The 12,136-nt window shown below is 42.2% G+C and overlaps 1 protein-coding gene across 12 annotated transcripts in view; it reads right to left on the minus strand.

Annotated features, from left to right (window-relative positions):
• smarca2 (SWI/SNF related, matrix associated, actin dependent regulator of chromatin, subfamily a, member 2) overlaps window positions 1-12,136 on the minus strand; it is a 123,339-nt gene that overhangs the window by 47,911 nt on the left and 63,292 nt on the right. For 9 of the 12 annotated variants that reach the window (XM_046351546.1, XM_046351538.1, XM_046351543.1 and 6 more), the window contains 10 exons: window positions 11,214-11,327; window positions 11,003-11,110; window positions 10,820-10,906; window positions 9,048-9,094; window positions 8,735-8,901; window positions 6,527-6,690; window positions 6,100-6,375; window positions 4,595-4,621; window positions 1,646-1,723; window positions 88-306 (listed from right to left, as the gene is read on the minus strand). In XM_046351546.1, the coding sequence (XP_046207502.1) occupies window positions 88-306; window positions 1,646-1,723; window positions 4,595-4,621; window positions 6,100-6,375; window positions 6,527-6,690; window positions 8,735-8,901; window positions 9,048-9,094; window positions 10,820-10,906; window positions 11,003-11,110; window positions 11,214-11,327 (1,287 nt within the window). The remainder of the gene's footprint in view (window positions 1-87; window positions 307-1,645; window positions 1,724-4,594; window positions 4,622-6,099; window positions 6,376-6,526; window positions 6,691-8,734; window positions 8,902-9,047; window positions 9,095-10,819; window positions 10,907-11,002; window positions 11,111-11,213; window positions 11,328-12,136) is intronic. The other 3 variants (XM_046351547.1, XM_046351545.1, XM_046351544.1) reach the window with 2 other exon arrangements.

Raw genomic sequence — 12,136 nt, forward strand, 5'->3', positions numbered from 1 at the left:
TTTTGTTTAATCTTTATAAATAAGTAATTAAGTTAAGTTATTATTATTAAGTTATTATTGAGAATAAAATAATATGTTCCAGTCTACCCTGAGCCACTGTTTCTCTGTCAGGGCGTCGCTGTAGTCAACGTCGCCTCTCCTGCGTGATCCTCGGCCGAAGATCTTCTCCTCCTCTTCCGCGCAAGTGAGCCGCTCCACCTCTGCGTCATCCTTGACGATCCAAGATGGCAGCTCATCCTCCTCCATCAGACGTGGCTTCCTTTTAGGGTTCCTGGCGTCCTCCCGCCGCCGGTCCAGGTCCATACTCTAAAGAGGAAACAACACTTTATTGATTTCTAACCCTAACCTTTAGCCTAACCCTTAAACTTCACCCTAACCCTAACATTTTACCATAACCTTTACCATAACCTTACCCTAACCTTTACCGTAACAATAACATGTTAACCTAACCTTTACACTAACCCTAACCTTTACCTTAACCCAAAAATGTACCTTTACCCTAACTTTTAACATAACCTTTACCTTAACCCAAACCTTTACCTTAATCCTAATCTTTACCCTAACCTTTACCCTTTTCCAAACCTTAGCCTTTACCCTATCCCAAACCTTTACCTTATCCCTAACCTCTACCTTAACCTTTACCTTATCCCTAACCTCTACCTTAACCTTTACCTTATCCCTAACCTCTACCTTAACCTTTACCTTATCCCTAACCTCTACCTTAACCTTTACCCTTTCCCTAACCTCTACCTTAACCTTTACCCTTACCCCTAACCTTTACCCTTACCCCTAACCTTTACCCTAACTTAACCCTAACCTTACCCTAACCTCTACCCTTTCCCTAACCTCTACCCTTTCCCTAACCTCTACCCTTTCCCTAACCTCTACCCTTTCCCTAACCTCTACCCTTTCCCTAACCTCTACCCTTTCCCTAACCTCTACCCTTTCCCTAACCTCTACCCTTTCCCTAACCTTTATCCCAGCCTTTACCCTAACCTTTATCCCAGCCTTTACCCTAACCTTTACCCCTAACCTTACCCCTAACCTTTACCCTTTCACTAACCTTTATCCTTTACCCTAACCTTTACCGTAACCTTACCCATAACCTTACCCCTAACCTTACCCATAACCTTTACCCTAACCTTACCCATAACCTTACCCCTAACCTTTGTCCTTTACCTAACCTTACCCCTAACCTCTACCCTTTCCCTAACCTTTACCCCCTAACCTTTATCCCAGCCTTGACCCCTAACCTTTACCTTAATCCTAACATTTACCTTAATCCTAAAATTTACCCTAACCTTTACCCTAACCTTTACCCTGACCCTAACCTTTACGCTTTCCCTAACCTTTACCCCGACCCTAACCTTTACGCTTTCCCTAACCTTTATCCCAACCTTTACCTTTCCCTAACCTTTATCCCAACCTTTACCTTTCCCTAACCTTTACCCTTTCCCTAACCTTTATCCCAGCCTTGACCCCTAACCTTTATCCCAACCTTTACCTTTCCCTAATCTTTATCCCAACCTTTACCTTAATCCTAACCTTTACCCTATAGTGATCTTATTGTGTCAGTATTCAAACTCATATCAATGTCTCGAAAGCACCATACCAAAGGCTACTGTTAATGTAATGTGCTTTTCACCATGAACAGCTCAAACTCATCCTCATTACGGGCGATCATCTGGTTCAGAGTCTCATCATCAGGCACCTCGTCTTCCTCCTACAGACACACAGTACAAAAAGACAGACATCAGACAGTACAGAACATCAGACAGTACAGATGTATGTTGTTTCTGTATTGTACCGTATACTGTACCTGTGTTTTGTGCTGTACCTGGGTATTCTACTGCATTGTATGCTGTACCAGGGTATTCTATTGCATTATATGCTGTACCAGGGTATTCTACTGCATTGTATGCTGTACCAGGGTATTCTATTGCATTATATGCTGTACCAGGGTATTCTATTGCATTATATGCTGTACCAGGGTATTCTATTGCATTATATGCTGTACCAGGGTATTCTACTGCATTGTAGTATGCTGTACCAGGGTATTTCTATTGCATTATATGCTGTACCAGGGTATTCTACTGCATTGTAGTATGCTGTACCAGGGTATTCTATTGCAAATCATATCAAATGTATTTATTTATATAGCCCTTCGTACATCAGCTGGTATCTCAAAGTGCTGTACAGAAACCCAGCCTAAAACCCCAAACATCAAGCAATGCAGGTGTAGAAGAACGGTGGCTAGGAAAAACTCCCTAGAAAGGCCAAAACCTAGGAAGAAAACTAGAGAGGAACCAGGCTATGTGGGGTGGCCAGTCCTCTTCTGGCTGTGCCGGGTGGAGATTATAACAGAACATGGCCAAGATGTATTGCATTGTGTGCTGTACCTGTATTGTATTATATGCTGTACCTGTATTGTATTATATGCTGTACCTGTATTGTATTATATGCTGTACCTGTATTGTATTAATTGCTGTACCTGTATTGTATTGTGTGCTGTACCTGTATTGTATTAATTGCTGTACCTGTATTGTATTGTGTGCTGTACCTGTATTGTATTATATGCTGTACCTGTATTGTATTATATGCTGTACCTGTATTGTATACTGTACCTGTATTGTATTAATTGCTGTACCTGTATTGTATTATATGCTGTACCTGTATTGTATTATATGCTGTACCTGTATTGTATACTGTACCTGTATTGTATACTGTACCTGTATTGTATTGTGTGCTGTACCTGTATTGTATTGTGTGCTGTACCTGTATTGTATACTGTACCTGTATTGTATTATATGCTGTACCTGTATTATATGCTGTACCTGTATTGTATGCTGTACCTGTATTGTATACTGTACCTGTATTGTATTGTATGCTGTACCTGTATTGTATTATATGCTGTACCTGTATTGTATTATGTGCTGTACCTGTATTGTATACTGTACCTGTATTGTATTATATGCTGTACCTGTATTGTATTGTATGCTGTACCTGTATTGTATTGTATGATGTACCTGTATTGTATGATGTACCTGTATTGTATTATGTGCTGTACCTGTATTGTATTGTATGCTGTACCTGTATTGTATTGTATGATGTACCTGTATTGTATGATGTACCTGTATTGTATTATGTGCTGTACCTGTATTGTATTATGTGCTGTACCTGTATTGTATTATGTGCTGTACCTGTATTGTATGCTATGCTGTACTTGTATTGTATTGTGTATCTGTAGTATATTGTATGCTGTACCTGTATTGTATGCTATGCTGTACTTGTATTGTATATCTGTAGTATATTGTATGCTGTACCTGTATTGTATGCTATGCTGTACCTGTATTGTATTGTATGCTGTACCTGTATTGTATTATGTGCTGTACCTGTATTGTATTATGTGCTGTACCTGTATTGTATGCTATGCTGTACTTGTATTGTATATCTGTAGTATATTGTATGCTGTACCTGTATTGTATGCTATGCTGTACTTGTATTGTATATCTGTAGTATATTGTATGCTGTACCTGTATTGTATGCTATGCTGTACCTGTATTGTATGCTATGCTGTACCTGTATTGTATTGTATGCTGTACCTGTATTGTATTATGTGCTGTACCTGTATTGTATGCTATGCTGTACTTGTATTGTATTGTGTATCTGTAGTATATTGTATGCTGTACCTGTATTGTATGCTATGCTGTACTTGTATTGTATATCTGTAGTATATTGTATGCTGTACCTGTATTGTATGCTGTACTTGTATTGTATTGTGTACCTGTAGTATATTGTATGCTGTACTTGTATTGTATGTTGTACCTGTACTTGTATTGTATTGTATGTTGTACCTGCATTGTATGCTGTACCTGTAATGTATTGTATGCTGTACCTGTATGGTATGTTGTACCTGTATTGTATTGTGTACCTGTAGTATATTATATGCTGTACTTGTATTGTATTGTGTACCTGTAGTATATTGTATGCTGTACCTGTAGTATATTGTATGCTGTACCTGTATTGTATGCTATGCTGTACTTGTATTGTGTACCTGTAGTGTATCGTATTGAACACCGATCTGTCCTCCATGCATTGGCTACTGGCCTTCACAAAGCCATGCAGTAGTCAGCCAGCCATTCGAGATAGAAATTGGCTGTGGGCACTGGTCTAAGATCAGCTTACTCTCCCCCAGTCCAAACCTTTTTTAACCTGAACCTTAATAAAATATATAAAACTGATCCTAGATCAGCCTCTGGGGCCGACCTACTCCTATTCCTGTCCGTCCAGCCAGACGGCCAGCCGGCCAGCCGGCCAGCCGGCCAGCCAGCCAGCCAGCCAGCCAGCCAGCCAGCCAGCCAGCCAGCCAGCCAGCCAGCCACTCATACAGGCTGATGTTACGCCGGAAAACGTAGATGACAATATGATGATAATAACAGATGTTAATTACTATAGCCACAATATGATAACAGTTGTTAATTACTATAGCCACAATATAATGAAAATAACAGTTGTTAATTACCATAGCCACAATATGATAACAGTTGTTAATTACCATAGCCACAATATGATGCAAATAACAGTTGTTAATTACCATAGCCACCTGACTTTTCTCTTCCTCCTTCATTTAGAAGGAAAAACACAAGAACACAGGAAACATTCACATTATAAGGTGGCTTTGTTATAAGGCTTCTACCATGTTGAGGATAATGGATCAAGCATAAGCTGCACATTGTAGATGCAAATAGTATAATATGGTATGGTTTGCATTCTGTGTGCTTTGGAATTTCCTCAGTACTGATCTCACCTAAACTAACTGGTTTCATTCATCTACGTTTTCCATATACTGTCAGTGAGTTTTAGCATGGTTGAACGAGGCTATGTGAGTTTTAACATGGTTAAATGAGAATAAGTCATTTTAACATGGTTAAATGAGAATAAGTCATTTCAGCATGGTTAAATGAGAATAAGTCATTTCAGCATGGTTGAACGAGGCTAAGTGAGTTTTAGCATGGTTGAACGATGCTAAGTGAGTTTTAGCATGGTTGAACGAGGCTAAGTGAGTTTTAGCATGGTTGAACGAGGCTAAGTGAGTTTTAGCATGGTTCAACGAGGCTAAGTGAGTTTTAGCATGGTTCAACGAGGCTAAGTGTTGTTTTAGCATGGTTCAACGAGGCTAAGTGTTGTTTTAGCATGGTTGAATGAGGCTAGGTGAGTTTTAACATTGTTGAATAGTTTTTGTATCTGGGCACTTTGGTTTTATGTTCCTCACTATCAGTTGTGTTACATGGCCCAACCCTCTAGATCAGTTGTGTTACATGGCCCAACCCTCTAGATCAGTTGTGTTACATGGCCCAACCCTCTAGATCAGTTGTGTTACATGGCCCAACCCTCTAGATCAGTTGTGTTACATGGCCCAACCCTCTAGATCAGTTGTGTTACATGGCCCAACCCTCTAGATCAGTTGTGTTACATGGCCCAACCCTCTAGATCAGTTGTGTTACATGGCTCAACCCTCTAGATCAGTTGTGTTACATGGCCCAACCCTCTAGAACAGTTGTGTTACATGGCCCAACCCTCTAGATCAGTTGTGTTACATGGCCCAACCCTCTAGATCAGTTGTGTTACATGGCTCAACCCTCTAGATCAGTTGTGTTACATGGCTCAACCCTCTAGATCAGTTGTGTTACATGGCCCAACCCTCTAGATCAGTTGTGTTACATGGCCCAACCCTCTAGATCAGTTGTGTTACATGGCCCAACCCTCTAGATCAGTTGTGTTACATGGCTCAACCCTCTAGATCAGTTGTGTTACATGGCCCAACCCTCTAGATCAGTTGTGTTACATGGCTCAACCCTCTAGATCAGTTGTGTTACATGGCCCAACCCTCTAGATCAGTTGTGTTACATGGCTCAACCCTCTAGAACAGATGTGTTACATGGCCCAACCCTCTAGATCAGTTGTGTTACATGGCTCAACCCTCTAGATCAGTTGTGTTACATGGCTCAACCCTCTAGATCAGTTGTGTTACATGGCTCAACCCTCTAGATCAGTTGTGTTACATGGATCTAGGTGAATGTGTGAACATCTCCAACATACCTGCAAGGCACTGCATTTAATCTTTATTCCCACGCCACCGTGACCAACCTCATTCTGCTCTTCTGTTTCCAGTATGGCCTGTAAAAAGGCTCTCCTCTCGTGGCTGGAGGACTTCTGGTCAAACATCCCGGCTTGAATGACCTTCTGGTCCACGTTCAGTTTGTACTTAGCAGCCGCTAGGATCTTCTCCTCCACACTGTTGACCGTACACAGACGCAAAACACGCACCTCGTTCTTCTGACCAATACGATGAGCCCTGTCCTGGGCTTGGAGGTCCTGGAGCCAATCAGAACAGAGAAACTACAGGGTTAGCCAGGGGTAACTAGAATGTTTGTGTGTGTGTGTGTGTGTGTGTGTGTGTGTGTGTGTGTGTGTGTGTGTGTGTGTGTGTGTGTGTGTGTGTGTGTGTGTGTGTGTGTGTGTGTACCTGGTGAGGGTTCCAGTCAGAGTCAAAGATGACCACAGTGTCCGCAGCCTGCAGGTTGAGGCCCAGTCCCCCGGCTCTGGTGCTCAGTAGGAACACAAAGTACTGGGAACCTTTCTCATTGAACTTCTTCAGCAGCGCCGCACGGTCCTCAGACTTGGTGGTGCCTACAACACACAGCAACACATACCACAAGCACCGTACTTCAATACACCTGTCATAAACTGATGAAAACAGGTGAAAACTTTGTTGAGGCGCAGGTAAAGGAGGCTGCATTTGGATTAGGTTAAAGTTTAGGGTCAGAAATGCATACAGTCTAAGCGCAAGTCAATATAAAATGGCGCTGGAAGAAATGGCAGCAGTTGTCACGTTCTGACCATAGTTCTTGTGTGTTTTCCTTGTTTTAGTGTTCGTCAGGACGTGAGCTGGGTGGGCATTCTATGTTGTGTGTCTAGTTTGTCTATTTCTATGTTTGGCCTGATATGGTTCTCAATCAGAGGCAGGTGTTAGTCATTGTCTCTGATTGGGAACCATATTTAGGTAGCCCGTTTTGTGTTTAATAATGGGAATTGATGGGAAATTATGTAAATATATCACTAGCCACTTTAAGCAATGCTACCTTATATAATGTTACTTACCCTACATTATTCATCTCATATGCATACGTATATACTGTACTCTATATCATCGACTGCATCCTTATGTAATACATGTATCACTAGCCACTTTAAACTATGCCACTTTGTTTACATACTCATCTCATATGTATATACTGTACTCAATACCATCTACTGTATCTTGACTATGCTGCTCTGTACCATCACCCTGTACCATCACCCTGTACCATCACCCTGTACCATCACTCTGTACCATCACTCTGTACCATCACTCTGTACCATCACTCTGTACCATCACTCTGTACCCGTTATTTGCAAGAGGAAGCGCCGCAGGTAGAGGACAAAGAGCCGGATTGTCACGGCTTCCGCTGAAGTCGGCTCCTCTCCTCGTTCGTTCGGCGGTCGACGTCACCGGCTTTCTAGCCATCGCCGCTCCATTTTTCATGTATCCATTTGTTTTGTCTTGTTCCCTGCACACCTGGTTTTCATTCCCCAATCAATATACATGTATTTATTCCTCTGTTCCCCATCATGTCTTCATGTAAGATTGTTTGTGTGATACATGTTTTGGTACGAACTAGGCTTGTGTGCGTGAATGATTACAGACCCGTAGCACTCACATCCGTAGCCATGAAGTGCTTTGAAAGGTTGGTAATGGCTCACATCAACACCATTATCCTAGAAACCCTAGACCCACTCAATTTGCATACCACCCCAACAGATCCGCAGATGGACAAAAGGAACACTTATGTGAGAATACTATTCATTGACTACAGCTCAGCGTTCAACACCATAGTGCCCTCAAAGCTCATCACTAAGTTAAGGACCCTGGGACTAAACACCTACCTCCCATCCTCTACCGTATAGAGCCCCTCTACCCTATAGAGCCCCTCTACCCTATAGAGCCCCTCTACCCTATAGAGCCCCTCTACCCTATAGAGCCCCTCTACCCTATAGAGCCCCTCTACCCTATAGAGCCCCTCTACCCTATAGAGCCCCTCTACCCTATAGAGCCCCTCTACCCTATAGAGCCCCTCTACCCTATAGAGCCTCTCTACCCTATAGAGCCTCTCTACCCTATAGAGCCTCTCTACCCTATAGAGCCTCTCTACCCTATAGAGCCTCTCTACCCTCTACCCTATAGAGCCTCTCTCTATCCTATAGAGCCTCTCTACCCTATAGAGCCTCTCTACCCTATAGAGCCTCTCTACCCTATAGAGCCTCTCTACCCTATAGAGCCTCTCTACCCTATAGAGCCTCTCTACCCTATAGAGCCTCTCTACCCTATAGAGCCTCTCTACCCTATAGAGCCTCTCTACCCTATAGAGCCTCTCTACCCTATAGAGCCTCTCTACCCTATAGAGCCCCTCTACCCTATAGAGCCTCTCTACCCTATAGAGCCTCTCTACCCTATAGAGCCTCTCTACCCTATATAGCCTCTCTACCCTATATAGCCTGTCATTTTATTTCTTTACCTACCTATTGTTCACCTAATACCTTTTTTGCACTATTGGTTCAGCGCACGTGACAAATAACCTTTGATTTGACTTGAAGTCGGGGAAATTGAGGTATGGTGAGGGTCAGAGATACATACCGTCGAGGCGCAAGTACAGGAAATTGCGGTAAGCAAAGTAGTCCTCCATGATGGTCATGAGTGATGTCATCTGACAGAACAGCAGAACTCTGTGGTTGGTGACATGCAGCTTGGGAAGGATCCGGTCCAGCAGCTCAAACTTCCCGGATGCACGGTACAGCTCGTGTCTGGGGTGGAGGGCAAGGACAATAAATAACCATCTGGTCCCAGAAGGGAAAAGTGTTGTCTGGGGTGTTTAGCGTTCGGCTTTTGAAGGAAATTCATATTTTGTTTAATAACTGAATGGGCAATGTTGAGTATCTTAATATCTTACCCGCTTATAACACCGTTTGGGAAGCCTAAGTGCTCAGCAAAGGACTCCTGTGAGACAAGACAGATAGTGGAAAATCAGAATTTAATTAAAAATCTATTTTCTTAGAGTTTATTTGTGATTAGCTGGCACATCTACATAGTTATCAGATAACAAATCCTAACTCCACCAAGTAAATATTGTAGATTGAATTGTGTGAATTAAAACAGACACAAGTGAAACATCTGCATGCAGTCTGGGACCAATTCAAATGTTGCCGAACTCTTCTAGTAAACAACTCATTAAATGTTTCACTGCAGAGACAATAAAACAAGAGCATGATGGTGGGCTGTGGCTGAGTGTCACATCTCAGACAGGCCTGGGGTGGCTAGTCTTACCCTGCCAGACTGTGGGTTCAGGTTTATGCTCCAGAAAAAGCAGTAACACTGCTGATTCATCTTATATGTCTGTGTTGAAGGCCGTGTCTAAGCTTGACACTTACATGAAACTTCTGCTACTTCTCACTGTGTGTGGATTTCTCCTCAGCATAATCAGGCTACGGAAAGTGCATACAGTGGGCAAAGTCATCAGCACTCTGCCCACCAGCCTTCAGAAAACTTGAACTTTGAGACAGAGAGGCACCTTTTCATAATAACGTTGAGAGGAAATACATTCCTAGCGTGTGAGGAATATGTTTGATGGCCTCATAAATGCTAGCCAGGGGTGGTTCTAGAACTAACATACCTCAATGTGAGGAAACGTAACATACCTCAATGTGTGGGAACATGTAACGTGCCTCAATGTGTGGGAACATGTAACATACCTCAATGTGTGGGAACATGTAACAGACCTCAATGTGTGGGAACATGTAATGTACCTCAATGTGTGGGAACATGTAACATACCTCAATGTGTGGGAACATGTAACAGACCTCAATGTGTGGGAACATGTAATGTACCTCAATGTGTGGGAACATGTAACATACCTCAATGTGTGGGAACATGTAACGTACCTCAATGTGAGGAAACGTAACATACCTCAATGTGTGGGAACATGTAACGTACCTCAATGTGTGGGAACATGTAACGTACCTCAATGTGTGGGAACATGTAGGGGTGGTTCTAGAACTAACATACCTCAATGTGTGGGAACATGTAGGGGTGGTTCTAGAACTAACATACCTCAATGTGTGGGAACATGTAACATACCTCAATGTGTGGGAACATGTAACGTACCTCAATGTGTGGGAACATGTAGGGGTGGTTCTAGAACTAACATACCTCAATGTGAGGAAACGTAACGTACCTCAATGTGTGGGAACATGTACCATACCTCAATGTGTGGGAACATGTAACGTGCCTCAATGTGTGGGAACATGTAACATACCTCAATGTGTGGGAACATGTAACGTACCTCAATGTGTGGGAACATGTAACAGACCTCAATGTGTGGGAAAATGTAACATACCTCAATGTGTGGGAACATGTAACAGACCTCAATGTGTGGGAAAATGTAACATACCTCAATGTGTGGGAACATGTAACGTACCTCAATGTGTGGGAACATGTAATGTACCTCAATGTGTGGGAAAATGTAGGGGTGGTTCTAGAACTAACATACCTCAATGTGAGGAAACGTAACGTACCTCAATGTGTGGGAAAATGTAACATACCTCAATGTGTGGGAACATGTAACAGACCTCAATGTGTGGGAACATGCAGGGGTGGTTCTAGAACTAACATACCTCAATGTGAGGAAACGTAACGTACCTCAATGTGTGGGAACATGTAACATACCTCAATGTGTGGGAACATGTAGGGGTGGTTGCAGATCTTCTTCAGCTGCATGATGGTGTTCATCAGGGTCTTTGCTCCTCCTTTACCCTGAGGACCACAATAACAATGTCACATATCTGAGCTGCTTGATCAGGGTCAATAGTTAGAAAGAGAACTGACCGTAACAGGATCTCTGCTTCCTACCTTCTTGTCTTTCTCTGATCCATCGGTGAGGAGGATTCCTCTGCCCTGCATGTGACGGTACAGAACCCTCTGGATGGCCGACATATCACACTTGATGACATACTCCACCTACAACATCAAGTATCTGTGGTTTGTTTACATCAAGTATCATTCAGTACCAAGTATCTGTGGTTTACATACTGTAACGTTTCTATAGTATACGCCCTCTCACCTTCTCTGGAAGCTGGGACTCCACCTCCTTCTTGAGTCGTCTGAGCAGGAAGGGGCGGAGCACCTTGTGGAGACGGCGGATAATCAGGATTGTCTCTTCCTCATTCAAGTCCACCTGGGGATCAATCAGGGTCCTCCATTAACTTAATCTACTAACAAGCTAGTTACTAGTGTAGTTACTCCAGTGTAGTTACTCTAGTGTAGTTACTAGGGTAGTTACTAGTGTAGTTACTAGTGTAGTTACTCTAGTGCAGTTACTCTAGTGTAGTTACTAGTGTAGTTACTCTAGTATAGTTACCCTTGTGCAGTTACTCTAGTGTAGTTACTCTAGTGTAGTTACTTGTGTAGTTACTCTAGTGTAGTTACACTAGTGTAGTTACTAGTGTAGTTACTAGTGTAGTTACTAGTGTAGGTACTAGTGTAGGTACTAGTGTAGGTACTAGTGTAGGTACTAGTGTAGGTACTAGTGTAGGTACTAGTGTAGGTACTCTAGTGTAGTTACTAGTGTAGTTACTAGTGTAGGTACTCTAGTGTAGTTACTTGTTTAGTTAATCCAGTGTAGTCTAGATAATATGTGAATAGTGATCACCATGTGAATAACTATAGATAATAATATGTGAATAGTGATCACCATGTGAATAACTCTATATAATATGTGAATAGTGATCACCATGTGAATAACTCTATATAATATGTGAATAGTGATCACCATATGAATAACTCTAGATAATATGTGAATAGTGATCACCATGTGAATAACTCTAGATAATATGTGAATAGTGATCACCATGTGAATAACTCTAGACAATAATATGTGAATAGTGATCACCATGTGAATAACTCTATATAATATGTGAATAGTGATCACCATGTGAATAACTCTAGATAATATGTGAATAGTGATCACCATGTGAATAACTATAG

This window comes from Oncorhynchus gorbuscha, linkage group LG05, assembly GCF_021184085.1.
Source record: "Oncorhynchus gorbuscha isolate QuinsamMale2020 ecotype Even-year linkage group LG05, OgorEven_v1.0, whole genome shotgun sequence".
Taxonomy (NCBI): domain Eukaryota; kingdom Metazoa; phylum Chordata; class Actinopteri; order Salmoniformes; family Salmonidae; genus Oncorhynchus; species Oncorhynchus gorbuscha.